Source organism: Heterocephalus glaber, unplaced genomic scaffold (genome assembly GCF_053883595.1).
Source record: "Heterocephalus glaber isolate CG9 unplaced genomic scaffold, H.glaber_assembly_v1.0 deba00001472, whole genome shotgun sequence".
Lineage (NCBI taxonomy): Eukaryota > Metazoa > Chordata > Mammalia > Rodentia > Bathyergidae > Heterocephalus > Heterocephalus glaber.
Window position 1 is genome coordinate 19615588 of NW_028258315.1, and position 17692 is coordinate 19633279.

At 36.1% G+C, this 17692-nt stretch overlaps 1 protein-coding gene across 8 annotated transcripts in view; it reads left to right on the plus strand.

Annotated features, from left to right (window-relative positions):
* Cdkal1 (CDKAL1 threonylcarbamoyladenosine tRNA methylthiotransferase) overlaps positions 1-17692 on the plus strand; it is a 627362-nt gene that overhangs the window by 273540 nt on the left and 336130 nt on the right. For all 8 annotated transcript variants that reach the window (XM_021260567.2, XM_021260565.2, XM_021260566.2 and 5 more), the window contains one exon: positions 6281-6384. In XM_021260567.2, the coding sequence (XP_021116226.1) occupies positions 6281-6384 (104 nt within the window). The remainder of the gene's footprint in view (positions 1-6280; positions 6385-17692) is intronic.

A 17692-nucleotide genomic window follows, 5' to 3' on the forward strand; every position in this document is an offset into this window, starting at 1 on the left:
TTTCTCGTGCATGTTACATTGTCAAGATTTTCATAGAAGTGTAAGGAAAGCATAGGGAAATGGTAAAGAATCATCCATAGCCATAGGTTATGTAGATTTTGATACTTTTTTTCTAGTCTGTGGTGAAATGAGAAATATAAGGAAAACAGAATGAGTTTTTGCGTGAATATACACATGAGCCTTCATTATGGCATTCCTCCTAATCTTGTCTTAAGCTGTTTTTCAAAATAAAATAATTATGATATAGCATAAGGAAGTATAAAAACAATGGCTTCAACTGGCAAAAGAAAAAGTTGGTTCCCTATTTGATGTTCAGTTTAATGTGTTTATATTTCCAGTGTGCTGCTCTGTGATGTCCCAAGTTCTGGGAAACTGTTAAGACAGATAATATTGAAAATGAGGGATCTCTGTTGAAGTTCTCTTGCTAGGAAGTCTTTCTGGTGCACTTTAAAGATTAAAGATCATCTTAGGTAGGGGTCTTGGTCTTATACTTGTCATCTTGAAGTTTCACTTTTCTGTTTCCAGCTTCCTGACTTCTAAAACAAAGTGTTGATCCTTTCCCTGGCAAGATCCATGTCATTGCCCTATGCCAGTGGTGGTGAACCTATGGCACACCTGCCACAACCAGCTGTTTGTTATTATTGGAAGCTCTAAAAGGTTTGCCATCACTGCCCTATGCCTTCTACATTTCTGGTTTCCCTTTCCCCACCTTGTTCCATGTTACTGGATACCATTCTGCTTTATCATACCTCTTGGCTGTCTAGAGGTCTAGTCCATTATGAATTCACCAATAGCACAGTATTTATTGATATTTTACTTATAGAGTAAAAACAGTATGTTAGCAGATAGTAATATGAGTAAAATATATACCCATTACTTAGGTAAACTGTAATTTAGTGAGATTATGAGGATAAGCAAGCAGTCAGTCATGTATTCTTATACAGAGTGAGTCTTTAGTGAAGCACAGAGTACATCTGGCATTGAAGGGATTTCAGATAACTTTGGGCAAGTTTCTTAGTCTTTTGAGTTTTGTTTCCTTTGTGATAGCTGAGGATAAGAATGCTTATATCAAGACAGCTGTGAGGTAAATGAAACAGTGTGAAATGCATAACTAAATGTCTTGCAAGCATGCAGTAGTCATTTTTTACTGTTATTAGCCACCCCTCCTTTCAAAGCAGTTTTAAAGGTTGTGATGGTTTTTATAGGGGTTGGTGGGTGATCGTGATTATAATAATTCTTTCAAGTGAAGGGAATGAGCACCAAAGGTGAGGATTTAAAATAACACTGAAGGGCTAGGGCTTTAGCTCAGTGGTGCCACACTGAGTGGCACAAGCGCAAGCTGAGTTCAATCCCTGGTACCGGGGAATAAAACCCCAAACAAACACTGAAGCGCTTTTTGAAGCAAAGTATGTACATCAACTAAGAGGAAATACAGCTGGAAGTATTATTTATTATAGTACAACTTTGTTTTTTGAGACAGGGTCTCTGTGTAATTCAGGCTGGCCTTGGATTTATGATAGTCCTCCTGCCTCAGCCTGAGTGCTGGGATATAGGAATGTAACACTACACCTGACCCACTTTAGTACATATTTTTAACTCAGAAAAAAAAAAAAAAAGAACCCCAGTACCGTTGAAGATACAGTTCAGTTATTAGAATAAGACTCTGGGTTGGGAGAGAAGATTGAGTCATTAACCCAGGTGAATGGATTGATTTTAGGTGAAGGAGTCCTGGCCACAGAAATCATAAAGAGTTTAGGGTTTGAAACTATATTCTACTAGTTTTTCAAGTATACTATTTTCCTTTGTTTGGTCTTGGTAAAAAGGTATTATTACATTATTATTTGAACATCTAATCCGATTCTGCTAATATGAATATATCTCCTGCATCTGTTTGAAAGATCAAAAAGTTTACACTTTTCCTGGAAAAACTTGAAAAACCAAGATGAGGACTTACAATGGACTATATTTAACAATGAAGTGTAGCACAGCCTGTGTTGTAGGAACTTTTTGTTTGTGGGATTTTTGTTTTTCCTTTGGTTGATGATGCTTCAGTATGGAGGAATGTGGACAGATCCCAGTTGGTGTTTACTGGATTTAGCTCTTACTGAGGGCCTATGATAATATCTGAAGCTTTGAGAAAGATCTTATACTCTATCAATTGATTAAAAATGAAGAATTAAGTTACGTGAGTGAAATAGAATATTCTGGTTCAAAGTATTAATCCTTGAGCCTAAGTAATTCTTGGCTATTCACACTTATCCTTGACCTGAGCAGAGAGAAACAAGCCTGAGTCTTATCAGGCTTTTAAATTTTTTCCTTCAAGAAAGAAACTTAGTATGGGTGACTTTTAAAAATATAATTCTGGTTTGTAAATTATTCCAGAATTTGTGATATCTAAAGATGCTTGGTTTTAAGAAAAGACTAAATATGTTAAAACTTAGTTTTCATTTGCTTTAGGTGGTCAAGTAGTAAACTAATCTGTCAGGTGTTTAAACCCCCTTGGAATATTACAATTTGTGAAAATTCATCATTTAGTTTGTGTAATTTAGAATATTCTACTAGAGATGCTTTTTAAGATTTGAAGGTTATACGACTAAATTAAATGTTTGCTCTCTCTCTCTCCTGTGGACGCTTTTAGTTGCTTCTTGGCAGGTGTTGATGTAACAGCGATGATTAGGGTGTCACGGTGGCGTTATCCCTCACCGCCACAGTCCAGGTCTGCACAGGATTCTGCATCTTCCTTGCGGCCATTTCATTTTGGTTTTGGCTTTTACTAGTCAACCTTCAAAGATCTTTTGTTTTCTGACCATTAAAGAAACTGGCTCAGTGTTTTTATACTTAGACAATTATTTAATTGTTTACAGATAATTGAAACTACCTATTAGAGGTCTCTATTATGAATTCCTTTATTTTAAGCTTGACACATTGAAATGATTGGTCAACACAATTCCTGACAATTGGGAAAAAATTGTTTTTAAGCATCAAAAAGCTAATTCTTTTCTGATTTGGCACTGCATGTTTTTCCTGTATATGGTAACAAAACTTCTTTCCTTTTTAAACGTTAAGGCCTAGAAAAGTTAATGCTTGAGTTGATACTAGTGTGGAAAGAAATGTGCACTGTAGAAATGTTCACTTTAATATAAAGTATTAAATACTAAAAATTAATAATATGAAACATTTTGATAGCTGTGGATAAGAATTAACCCATTTTATCTAATAAAGTGTTCAGACTCCAAAAATATCACAACTTTAATTAAACCCAGGGGAATCATTTACTGAAGAATATGTTGAATTCTTACTGTGATATTTATACTTCCTGGCTTGTTTTGAGTATTATAAATGTTTTAGAATAGCAGCTTGTTTTATTTCAACTTTTTATACATTTTCATCAGTGATTTTTCTGTGAAGAATAAATTTCCACCTTTATTAAATGAGACAGTAGGAAAATATGATTGGTTTCCATCCTTGGCTTTTAAGACAAGCTATCGGCAACACGTCTGTTCCAAACAAAGTGGGGTATACCTGGAACAGGATAATATGTAATTATTTCCTTGCAAAGTTACTTCAGAACAGTCACACTAAACAACTAGTATTTCCTGATCACTTAATAGATCCAGATACTATCCTAAGTGGTTTGTGTATAAGAATTCATTTATATTATAAATATGTAAAGTATTTGTTTCCCTGCCTTACTTCTGTTTTCTTTCTCTGCCTGTTTTTCCAACTGGTATCCCATCAGACTGTTGCTTTTAAGAAACAGCCCAAGTCAGAAATAGTAGTAGCTTCTATTAGAATTACCCACTTAATTTATGTCGCTCTCCACTGTTAATAGGACAAAGGAGACTTGACTGAGCCTTAGGAGGTAGAGAAGGCTGGTTGCCTGGTGGGTTCTGTTTCAAGCCGAGTGAATTCCAATCCTAAGGGGAGACGAGGAGCATGACAGAGCCTGCTGCAGGGAGTGGACAGAATGTGGAGACATCTGAGAAAAAGAGAAGAAAGGACACTGGGCTTCCAGGGTCCCCAGCACGCGGCTCTGAGAACCTGAGCTGTTAAATTTAAAAGAACATGACGAATCAGATGGGGGGGACCCATTTTGTCACAGACCCAGCAGGAGGAGGAAAAACAGAAATTGGATGACAGTAACAAGGATGAAAGTGACAAGTTTGGGTCAGTGAGGGGACAAGAAGCCTCTCTTTAGATTCCAAAAGACTGAAGGAGAGAAACATATTTTAAACAGATAGCTTCGTACACTTTGAATAAATGGATAAGAATTGGCCATAATATTGAGTACATATGCTATGCTTATGCTATATTGAGTACCTATACATACATATGCTTGTTGGATGATTACCATTATTATTTTCATTTGTATGTAACTAGGATTTTTTTTTTTGAGGGGTTGCTGGGGATCCAACTCAGGGACCTGCCCGTGTGCTCTGTCACTGTAGCACAGCCCTGGACCAACTACGTTTGACACGTTTACTGTGGGAGGTGGCTTGATAGGGAAACTGTGTTTAGTTTGAAATCTCATAGGCCAGGGTTTGAGTCTCAGCTGTGACCTGACTTGGAGCAAGTTACTTATCTTATGGTTTTTGTTTGTTTGTTTGTTTGTTGGTACCGGGGATGAACTCGGGTCCTTGCGCTTGCGAGGCAGGCAATGGAACCACTGGGCTAAATCCCCGGCCCAACTTATCTTATGTTTTGAGGTAGATTCTTGCTTGTAAAATGGAGCTTAGTAACTCTGGAAGGCTGAATGAGATGATGATAATGTATGTAAAACATAACTGGATGGCACTCAGTCAGGCTGAGCAGAAGGGAGTTATCTTCCATAGGAGAGGACAGTAGGAGGGATTCCCCCCTCCCCTTCTGACAGAAAGGACAGGCTTTCCACAAGAACACATCCCTCAGGAGAGCAGAGCCTCTGTTCACAAGACAGAGGCTGTAGCTCCTTGTTATGAATACACAATGCTTGGGAGGAAGGGAGTGTCTGCGTTTAGGGTTAGGTGGTTGGTTAAACAATAAAACACATTTCAGTCTGTCTGTTACTATCCCTAAAGGTTCCATGCAAAGATCTTCAGAAATTAAGGGTGGCCTGTTTAACTGCTGAGTACAGGGAGGCTATGCATTTTATCGTCATACATCAATAAAATTTCACATTGGTCAAGTTAAGTTCTTAAAAGTTCAATTATGTCAGTGCTCATTTTTGTTTTGTTCAGTGTTTTTGAGCCTCATCTTTTTTGCATGGGACTCTGTATTTTTGTTGCTCTTTTTTTTTTTGGGGTACCGGGGAGTCAAACTCCAGCCCTTGCTCTTGTGAGGCAGGCACGGTGCCACTGAGCTCAATCCCTGGCCCCGTCTTTGTTGCTCTTACAGGAGATTGAACCCAGGCCCTTCACACTGAGCTGTACCCACAGCCTCTCCCCCCTTTTATAGTATGTTACTTTGAGACAGGGCCTTGCTAAGTCATTATGTCGCACAGGCTGTGCTCAGATTTTCTATCCTCCTGCCTCAGCCTCCCAGTGTGCTGGAATCACTGTTGTGTGCAGCTATACGGGGCTAGGACTTTTTTTTTTTTTTTTTAATGTTGTGATTCTTTATCTTGTAATAAGAAATTTGCATTATATTTTTAAATTCTAAGACTAAAATCAGCCTTTATGTATGAAAAAGACAGTTTTTTTTAATCATGTCTAAAAACTACTGGAAAGAAGCCTTTTTAATTTTTTTAAAGCTAATACTGTCATTCTACTTTTTTAGTTTGACTAATCCCAAAGAATATTCAGTAGACATATTTTAATTTATTTTTCTGATTTCAAGAAGGGAAAAGTAGTATCTGAAAAATTTTAAGGGAGTATTTTTCATGTTGTATATTTATTCTTATACCATTAGTTGAAAGTTAAATGAGTATGCTTTCTCATTTGTAATAAAAAGGTATGTATAAGCAGTACTGAAGTTTTGTAGGTATTTGATGACTGAAGAAATGCCAGTAGCTTACAAAAAGTGTCCTGAATTGCTTTTGATTACTCACTGTAAGCATTTATAGCCTTGTTCCTCATGAATATGTGTATTTTAAGATAATACTATGATTTGTAGACACATTCTTGAGTAATTGGAACTCAAGAATTGCAAGCTGCTTTGCCTGGTGGAAATAAAATAAACATGAGACATGCAGATAATTGGTTTTTTGTATCTCTCATATACATTAAGCACATTTGGCACCCCCATGTTATGTATAATTTATCTTTAAAATTTTGAGTCTTATTTATTGCCATCCTTTGAACAGGTGTCTCAATGCTTGTGCCTACTGCAAAACTAAACATGCCAGAGGAAATTTGGCCAGTTATCCCATTGATGAGCTAGTGGATAGAGCCAAACAGTCTTTCCAAGGTAAGAGTGTCTATAATCATCTGAAGTTAGCCTTCCTAATCGGTCCTTCAAGTCTTTTAAGTAACAGTTCACTTTAGTTACAAGCTTCTTTAGTTTTTTTGAAGTTTGCAAATATTTCACATAAACAGAAGATATTATATTAAAATATAATTGCTCAGTTTATAGTTACATTAATCTTCCTGTAGTGCTTTCCTATTTTATTATCACTAAGAAAATGACATATTTCATACTTTATCATCTATCTCTAGACTCTTTGGAAAAAACAAAAAAGTCCATGAGCCTCTGAAATTTGTTAAAATTTTTGTAGACACTTTATAATACTCAAGATTTTTCTCCTTTTGGAGGCATTTTTTTTACCATTTAGAAAACAAATAAAACATTTTTAAAACGAACAAAAACAGATAGGATAAGAGTTTCCTGGAGTTTTTGAAGGAAAAGGGAGGTTTCCTCTCAGCCATTGTGGGAGGCCATGCCTCCCCGTTTGCTAGACTGCTGGACCAGGAAAGGGTGCACTGAGGAAGAGGCCTAATGACAGGAACAACTGGTGTCGGTGGCCAGCTACTTCTGAATCACCACTTGCTGGAAAATGATTGTCTTGGTATCTCTCAGCTTATAGTAAGATTTATCTTTAACCTGAGTCACAGTTGTGTTGACACATAACTGCTTAAGCCACGAACTTCCTCTTTTGTCTTTGTTTATAATATGTGTGTGTAACAATGGTATGTTTTTATGCCCAACATCAGATAATCCATTATGTCATCATCTTGTGAGTTAATAGGTATTGGCAATGTACCTTTCCTTTTAGCAAGTAACTTGGAGTGGTGTTTTCAATACCTCACACCCAGAAGTTCAGGAGATGAATCCCAAACACATCTCTTTTATGTAGTTTATCTAGAAAGCTTTTATCAACATGAATTTGGAACATTACTTTTACTAGAAGGAAACATACCTTCGGTTGGTATTTTTTGTCATTTCCAAAAATTTTTTCTCCTACTTTTATAGTCTTAGCTCAGTCCCCTCCTCAGTTCATATTCAGGTAGCATTGAAAGAGAAGCAAAGAAAATTCATTGGTTCTTGATAGTGTTCTATTTTTATAGCTAGGTTATTATCCAGTCTGAGGCAAAGTCTTAAATAGTTGTCTTTTCTGCAACATGATTATTTTCAGAATTTTTTTAGAAGGGGCAAATATTGGCAGAGAAACCTAATCTATATATCTGATATCTTTGCTGGCTGGCATTCTTTTTTCCAGTTCTAGGATTGAAACCAGAACCACACACATATTAGGCAAGCACTGTGCTGCTAAACATCCACAGCCCCTTTAAAATTTTATTTGGAGACACTGTCAAAATTTCAAAGTACCTGGGATTACATATTTTTCTCCTTTTTGGGGGCACCAAAACCACACCTGGCTTTTTCTGGCATTCTTTCTTTTTTCCCCCATGTGTCCATTGGATAATGGCGATATTAAACATAGATGATCTAGCTACCAAATGGTATAAGTTAGAAGGCATGCGAATTACTACTTTTCAATATCATACATTTCTAAACACAACTACATGTAAATTAAACATTTTTCTATTACATCTTACTTGAAAGTTTATTTGAAAAATATAAACTGTAAAATCACCATGTGGTAAGTGAAAGTATTTTTTTTCTTTCTCTCCTATCCTCACCTGTAATTTATGCTAACACTTGTATGATTGCCTCACGACTTTACACAGTTAATGTGTATAATGCATGACTTGAGAAAAAGGACAGAAACATAGTTTTTATATACCAATTAGAGAATTTTTCTAAAGATCCATTTTAGATCTGATTGATCTTTAGAAATGTGATCGCTTCCGGCCTTTCGGCTAAGATCAAGTGTATCTTTAGAAATGTGGTTTAGGCGACAGACGTAGACTGTGTTTCTTTTGTGGGATTTTAGTGACTTGTTAATATTTTCATGTCTAACCCAGTTGGACTTGTTAAGTGATTCAAAGAACACAGCAGAAGTGAGCAATGATTTAGTGACTATTTAAAAATAGAGAAAGTGTGAGATTGTTGTCATTATCATCTTTGATATGTATGTTTTTGTTGCTGTTATTAATTGTGGACTATTTGTAATATAAATTGTTGTTGCTGTATTGTTTCTTGTTGTCTTTTTCATAGAATTGAAACCAAATGCCAATTTTTAGACTTACGAGCTCATTTGATTAATATGTGGTTCTGAGGTCACAACTTGCTGAGTGAGCCAATGTGTGCAAGAAAATATTGCAAGTAATTAAGTATTTGGTACTTTTTTGCCATTGGCAGAATTTGAATTTGAAACATTGGTCACTTTATCAGCTACGTGATCCAAACAAGGTCTTATCACTATAATATTTAATGTTCTTTGTTGTGAGAATTTGAGATGGAATTGCAGTGTCAGTAATATGAAGAAGACATGTTGCTTAAAGGAATTTAACATTAATCTGGGAAGACAAATCTAGTTTGAGGTGAGAATATTGAGACATTCATAACCGAGACTTTAATAGCTAACATCAAATGGCAGATTTTACCTAAAAATTCTCTGTAGATAAAATATTTAATATGATAGGTATCTTTCATTTTCTGAATCTGAAAAGTACAAATTCATAATGATCACCTTATAATTTCTCTCATAGGAAATAGCAATCTATAAGCTGACATTTTCAAGACATTAAATAAATAGCATTATCTTTTTTTCTGCTTGACATTGTTTCTATGACTTTTACATATTATTTCTTTAACAATTCAGTGTTGAGGTATATTCTTTGAGGTAAAAACCCCTTAAATTCTGCAATTCTGCATTCTACCATGATGAGATTGCTGTCCTTCAAAGAGTAATATGGCTGTATTAAGTTTCTGAAAGATAAAAAGTCTAAATATGCTGCTAACAAATTTTAGTACTACTTTTAAGCTTACTCTCAGTGGAAGTTCAATTTCCCATCTTTAAAATAGCATTTTCAGCCAAGTGTGCTAGCACATTCCTGTAGAGCCTCTCAGTTTGGGAGGTTGAGGCAGGAGGATAGCAAGTTGGAGACCACCAGGGCAAGTTGATGAGTTCTTGCTTCAACATAAAAATTTCGAAAGGGCAGAAAATACAGCTCAGTGGTAGGAAACTTGAATGAATTTGCAAGACCTTAGGTTCAATCCCCAGGGTACTGTGTGTCAAAATACAAATTGAAGCTGGGTATAATGACTCACACCTGTAATTCCAGCACTAGACTGGCTGAGGCAGGAGAATTGCAAGTTTGAGCCCAGCCTGGCATTTAAAGACAGTCCCTGCCTAAAAAAAGGAAGAAAATAAGTGATTAAAACCCATGTATCCTGCGCAAGGTCCTGAGTTCTATCCCCAGTACCAAAAAACAAAAACAAACCCCCATGTATCCTGTCATGTACAATAAGATCATGATTTTTTTTCTAAAATACTATGAAGCATTTTATATTTATAAAAAATTATTTCTTATGAGTGTAATGAATGAAGAGACTACAGACTAAACCAAAGGCAAGTAGGCATTCAGAAGAGAAGGTGACCATGAAATCATTCTCAACATAAAATGGCCTCCGAAAGTGCTAAAAATATGCTGCAAAAAAATGACAAATAAAAGAGAGCTCATTAACTTTTAAATGGATAACATTAAATTAAAATTTTTCATATTTTTAAACAGAAACATTTGTTTCTAGTTTATATAACAAATATGTTTAATTGGTTTCCTAGCTTTTTTTTTCTCTAATTTCAACCTAGTCCCCTTGATGTTTTCATGGACTGTTTTTACCTTCTCAGCATGATATTTATTTTTTTGACAGATCTTCATATTTAAGGTTTACCAGGTAAATTTTGGGTTGTCATCTGGTTCTCCCAGATAGCTGGGAGATGTTCCTCTTTACTTTCCCCTGCTGATTCAGCTTTTCAAAAAATTCTTAGGATTAACAGTGTTCTCAGGGCGGATGTTGCTGGGTTTGACATGGTTGCATTTTAGATATCTAGAAAAACATGTCAAACAGTGACCAGGACTTTGTTGGGGCCAGAATGAATTTATAAGCTAGTGTTTTCTACGATATTCGTATTGATTTTTCTCTAGCAGCTAATCAATCAGTCTCAGCTGTATAAGTGATGGAGCGAACCTTTTGAAGTGTGCTGGGTGAGTGGTGTGGAAACAACACCTTTCGCTGCTGTCTCTGGAATCAAAATGTAGCAATGATGGATGAGCTGTTTTTATAGGTATGCTTTTCTAGATCTCATTTGTGTTGTTACTGTTTTCCTCTCATAAATCTGAAAAGCCCCTGCAAGATAACTGGCATAACCAGTTATGGAAAGGTGGAATAAATTAAGATGAAATATTCAGAACAGGAAAAAATGATGTCCAGCGATTTCAATCTTAGTGTTGGAATTTTTAAAAATATGAATTTTGCTGTATGTCAAGACTTGTAAAGAATATTATCTGCTGATTGTAAGATTGATTATAAAATTCAAGTGGAAGACATTGCTTCCTACCCTTTTAGATAGGGAAAGATATGAGCAATATTTGATTTCTGTTTGATAAGCTTCAGATTGCTCAGTTGTACAGTTTGCATTAAGCTCCCATTTGACTATTCGTTCCCTTTAGTCATGATTAGTATATAATGATTTTGATTCAAGATAAAAAAGGGCCCAATGATTGCATTCTGTTTACTTATACAGCAGTTACATTAAGTGTTTCTTAATTCCTTTATCCTTCCATTTGTGGTGTGTTCAAATAAAATTGACAAATACATTTCTTTTTGGATTAATAATATTAATGTACATGTTTGTTATACATTGTCAACGTCCAAAAGGGATTTTAGGCAACTTATATTAAATGATTATATGTAGTAGACCGTGAAAATAAAAAGCTGTATGAAATGTTGTACTATGTTTTGAGAGAGGGAAGATAATTTTATCATCTGGTGAATCCTGGCCCTACAGAAGAATGGGGAAATGGTGTGATTTACGTAATTTTACATGAGCATGTGAAAGGAAGTACTGTATATAGTTTACCTTGCGAAATCTACATGTTTCTAGGGTATAGACAGTCAGAAGAATTAGTTTCATACTTCCTTTCTGGAGACACATTGAACAGCCCAAGCTCCCATCAACTGGAAACTGGATAAAGAAGATGTGGGGTTTTTTTATAAAATGGAGTACTACTCAGCCATCAAGAATGAGAAACTAAGACATTTATAGCTAAATGAATGCATATTGAGGCCATGCTTTTTAAGTGAAATAAATATGTCACGTGTAAATACCGAATGAGTTCTCTAGTGTGAGAAATTGAAAGTGTAAATAAGGATGAAAATGACTAAAATGAATAATTGATAATTTGAAATAAGAAAAGGTCCAAAGATTTGTGGATAGTGGAAGGGAAAGGGGATAGGGAAGAAGGGAAAGGAAAAATTATGAGAAAAAAAAAATGGAATCAAACTCCGTGTAAATAGGGAAGGGTAGGGAGGGTGAAGGGTGCACAGGTAATAGGAGAAAAAATAAAAACTAAGATACATCATATTCTGGTACAAACACCCAATGATAAATGTAAATGTATTTTTTACCTAAAATGTACCAATAAATATATATATATATATATACAAAGAAATGAATAACAGAAATGCTTTTACCTGATAATGTATAGAAACTCAAGGCATAGTCTTTACATGGCTTTTTCTTCTATTGGTTATTGCAAAATCTAGATATTTAATATTAAGGTGTGTTTTAAGATAAATTTTTATGAGAAAGCCAAGTAAATGTACATAATACAACTTGACAAAGGGCACAGTACCTGAGTAACTTTATCAGATACTCATTTTAGTATAAGCTAAAAGTAATACTCCCTTTAACCTCAGGGAATGTGAATTAGGCCATCCATGGATTCCAAGAATGTGTATCAGGGCCTCTGTGCAAAAAACCCCTCATTTCTTGTTTTTTTCCTTTCATCTCTGAGTTCATCTCTCTTGGTGGTGATCAGACCTTTCTTAGCAACAATGGGAATTCTGTCTTCACTGAATTTTGCAAAGTAAGAGGCACAGCTGCGCTGACTGAAGGAGATGAGACCTTGTTTAGTGAGGCTTTTCCTCTAAACCTTTAGGATACAGTAGTAATCTTTGTAGTGTAGGTTAATGTTTCTTGGGCATGGTAGTAGACATTTTCTTTTTTTTAAATTTATTTATTTTATTACATTCTTTTATTGGTACATTGTAGGTATACAACACAATTACATTTCTCATTGGGAATTGTACCTTTACATAATGCATCTTGGTTCTTATTTTTTCCCCATTCCTAGCCCTCCCTTCACCCCCTCCACCCTTCCCTATTTACAAAGACTTTATTTCCATTTTTTCCATTTCTCATCATTTTTCCTTTCCCTTCTTTCCTTTCCCCTGCCCCTCCCACTACCCCTACCCTTTGGACCTTTTCTTCCTATTTTACATTATCAATTATTCATTCTAATCATTGATACATTTTAGGTATACAATATAATGACATTCATCATTGGAAATTTGCACCTTTACATAGTCTCTCTTGGCTCTTATTTTTCACCCTTGCCCAGCCCTCCCTTCACCCCCTCCATTCCTCCCTATTTCAAAGATTTTGTTCCTATTTTTCCATTTTCTCATATTAATCCCATTCCCTTCTATCCTTTCCCCTAGCCCTCCCACTTCCTTCCCCTTTGCCCCTTTTCTTCCTATTTCACATGACCTATTATACATTTAGTCCTTATTTACACTTTCAGTTTCTCACACCAGAGAAACTATTCGGAATTTATTCATGTGTGTCCTATTTATTTTACTGAAGAGTATCGCCTCAATGTGCATCCACTTCGCTGTAAATGTCTCTAATTTCTCATTTTTTATGGCTGAGTAGTACTCCATTTTATAAAAAAAACCACATTTTCTTTCTCCAGTCTCCAGTTGATGGGCATTTGGGCTGTTTCCAAGTTTTAGCTATTACAAACTGTGCTGCTATGAACATGGAGGAACATATATCACTGTAGTATGATTCTTTTAATTCTTTGGGGAAGATCCCCAGCAGTGGAATAGCGGAGTCAAATGGGACTTCCAGCCCTAGTTGTTTGAGGTATCTCCATACTGATTTCCACAGTGCTTGCACCAGTCTACACTCCCACCAGCAGTGGAGCAGGGTTTCTCTTTCCCCACAGCCCCGCTAGCATTTGTTATTGTTTGATTTCATGATAGCAGCCATTCTTTCTGGAGTGAAGTGGAATCTCAGCATTGTTTTCATTTGCATCTCTCGAATGACCAGTGATGTTGAACATTTTTTCATGTATTTATTTGCTGTTTCTACTTCTTTGTCTGAGAAAAGTCTGTCCATTTCAGATGCCCATTTTCGGATTGGGTCTTTAAATTTGGGAGGTCTGATCTTTTTCAGTTCTTTGTAGATTCGAGATAGTAGACCTTTGTCTGAGGAAAAGCAGGTGAAGATTTTTTCCCACATTGTGGGTTGTCTCTTCACACTGCTGGTGGTTTCTCTTGCTGGGCAGAAGCCTTTTAATAAGAAGAGATCCCACTTGTTGATTATTTGTGCTAGTTCATGGGCAACTGAGGTTTTCTTCATAAAATCTTTTCCTACACCGATGTCTTCAAGGGTTCTATCTAACCTCTGTTCCAACTGGTGCAGAGTTTCTATTTTAATATTTAGATCTTTAATCCATTTTGATTTTAGTTTAGTGCATGGTGAGAGATATAGGTCTAGTTTTAATCTTTGGCAAGCTGAAGCCCAATTCTTCCAGCACCATTTATTAAAGAGGCTATCTTTCCTCCAGTGAGGGTCTTTGGCTCCTTTATCAAAGATGAGATGGCTGAGTGTGTCTTGTGTTGTTTCTGCATCTTCTAATCTGTTCCACTGGTCCTCAGGTCTGTTTCTTTGCCAGGACCATGCTGTTTTTATCACAGTAGCTTTGTAGTAGAGTTGCAGGTTGGGGATTTTGATACCCCCTGCCATGTCTCTGTTACCTAGAATTGCTTTTGCTATTCTGGGTCTCTTCTTGTTCCAAATGAATTTTTCGATTGTTTTCTCAATGTCCATGAAGTATGCTGCTGGGATCTCAAGTGGAATTGCATTAAATCTATATAGCAGTTTTGGAAGTATGGCCATTTTCATTATATTAATCCTTCCTACCCAGGAGCAGGGGATGTCTGTCCATTTTCTGGTATCCTCTTCAATCTCTCTTTTCGGAGTGCCATAGTTTTCAGAGAAGAGGTCTTTGATTTCTTTCATTAGGATGATTCCTAGGTATTTCAGTTTTTTGGATGCTATTGTGAAAGGAATTATTTGCCCTATTTCTCAGTCTATCATTTGTGTAGAGGAAAGCTATTGATTTTTGTGTGTTGATCTTGTAACCAGCTACTTGACTGAATTTGGTTATTAAGTCTAGAAGACTTGGTGGAGTTCTTGGGGTCTTCTATATAGAGTATCATGTCATCTGCAAATAATGACAATTTGACTTCTTCATTTCCTGTCTTTATTCCTTTTATTTCTTTCTCTTGTCTAATTGTCGTGGCTAACGTTTCTAGAACCATATTGAACAAGAGTGGTGATAGTGGACATCCTTGTCTTGTTCCTGATTTTAATGTGAAGGATTTCAGTTTGTGACCATTTAGTATGATATCGGCTGTTGGTTTTTCATAGATGGCTTCTATCAGTTTGAGGTAGAGACCATCTATTCCAGTTTTTTGTAGGGTTTTTATCATAAATGCATCTTGGATTTTGTCAAATGCTTTTTCTGCATCTATGGAGATAATCATATGGTTTTTGTCCTTGGCTCTCTTGATATAGTGTATTACATTGATTGATTTTCGTATATTGAAGCAGCCCTGCATCCCTGGGATGAATCCCACTTGGTCAGGGTGTATGATCTTCTTGATGATCTTCTGCATTCTGTTTGGCAGTATCTTATTAAGGATTTTTGCATCTACGTTCATTAGTGAGATTGGCCTATAGTTCTCTTTTTCAGTTGGGTCTTTCTCTGCTTTGGGGATCAAGGTATGATGCTTGCTTCCAGGAATGAATTTGGGAGTATTGCTTCCCTTTCAATTTCATTGAAGAATTTAAACAGTAGCGGCAGCAGTTCCTCTCTAAATGTCTTGTAGAATTCAGCAGTGAAGCCATCAGGTCCTGGGATTTTCTTAGTTGATAAATTTTTAATTGAGTTTTCAATTTCATTGGTTGATATTGGGTTGTTCAGAATTTTTAGGTCTTCTTCGTTCAACTTTGGTAATTCATATGTCTCTAAGAATCTGTCCATTTCTTCTGTGTTGTCCATCTTATTGGCATATAGGTTCTGGAAGTGTAGGTGTTGATGATCCTCTGGATTTCTGCTGGGTCTGTTGTAATTTCACCCTTTTCATTCCTAATTGCATGGATTTGGGCCTTTTCTTTCCTTTTTCTGACAAGGTTGGCTAAGGGTTTGTCAATTTTGTTGATTCTTTCAAAGAACCAACTCTTGGCTTCATTGATTTTTTTGTATCGTTCTCTTAGTCTCCATTCCATTGATTTCTCCTCTGATCTTTATAATTTCCTCCCTTGTATGAGCTCTGGGGTTGTCTTGTTCTTCTTTTTCTAGAATCTTGAGGTTCAGCATCAGGTTGCTTAATTGGGCTCATTCCGTTTTCCTAATATGCATATTCACTGCTATGAATTTCCCTTGTAAGACTGCTTTCATTGTGTCCCATGGATTCCGATATGTTGTATTGTCATTGTCATTTAATTCAAGGAACTGTCTGATTTCTTCTTTAATTTCCTCTGTGACCCATTGGTTATTCAGAATGTGTTGTTCAATTTCCACGTGTTTATGAAATTTTTTGAGTTTCTTTTGCTATGGATCTCCAATTTCATTGCACTATGGTCTGATAATGTACAGGGGATAACTTCAATTCCTTTGCACTTACTTAAACATGTTCTATGCACAAGTATGTGGTCTGCTTTGGAGAATGACCCATGTGCAGCTGAGAAGAATGTGTATTCTGATTTTGTGGGGTGGAAGACTCTGTAAACATCTGTTAAGTTCATTTGTTCAAGAGTTCGATTGAGTTCTAGTATTTCATTACTTATTTTTTGTCTAGTTGATCTATTTGTGACAGTGGGATATTGAGGTCCCCCACTACAATTGTATTAGTGCATATATGACTTTTCATGTCCATTAGTATTTGTTTTATATAGTTGGGTGCACTAGTGTTTGGTGCATAGATATTTATGATTGTCATCTCTTCCTGTTGGATTGTTCCCTTTATAAGGATGTAGTGTCCTTCTTTGTCTCTCTTAATCAGTGTTGGTTTGAAATCCACTTGATCTGCAAAGAAGATAGCTACTCCTGCTTTTTTGGGGGTTCCTGTCACATGGAGTATTGTTTTCTACCCTTTAACTTTCAGTCTATGAATTTCTTTTTGAATTAAGTGTTTCTTGTATGCAGCATATTGTTGGATTTTGCTTCTTGACCTATTCTGCCAGTCTATTTCTTTTGATTGGTGAATTGAGACCATTAACATTGATGGTTATAACTGATATGTATTGACTTATCATTGCCATGACTTTTTCTTTTTGTTGGGTTCTCCCCCTTTACATTTAAGTTTTTGTTGTGCCCAATGGATTCATTCTGCTGTGCTTCCTGGGGTTGTGATCCTCATTGTCTTTTCCTAGGGTATTGTCTAAAATTTTTTGGAGTGCTGGTTTGGTATTCACGAAGTTCCTAAGGTGCTCTTTGTCATGAAAGTATCTTATTTCTCCATCAATTTTGAAAGATGGTTTTGTAGGGTACATCAATCTGAGTTGGAGGCTGTTTTCTTTTAGGGCTTGGAATATGTCACTCCAAGCTCTTCTTGCCTTGATGGTTTGTGTTGAGAAGTCTGCTGTGATTCTGATGGGCTTTCCTTTGTATGTGATTTGTTTCTTTTCTCTAACTGCTTATAGAACTTTGTTCTTCTGTTGAGTTTCTGGAATCTAGTAGACATTTTCTTAAAGACCCAGCATAAATATTTTAGACTTTGAGTTGTGGGTTATGAGTTGTCCATTGCATCCATTTCTTTCTGCCTTCGCAGTATGACAGGAGCCAAGGACAATATGTAAATGGATGGGTATGGCTGTGTCCCAGTAAAATTCTATTTATGGTTGGAGTTACTGATGAATCGTTTCCACGGCCCACTTAGGGGAATGCTAACTTAAATGAGACAAGATTCTGTATGTTGGAACTTTTTGTTGTTTAATGTGCTAATACATGTTGTAAATCTTTAAGAGGATATAGTCTTTAGGAACTAGCATTGCTCTAGAATAAATCAGTGT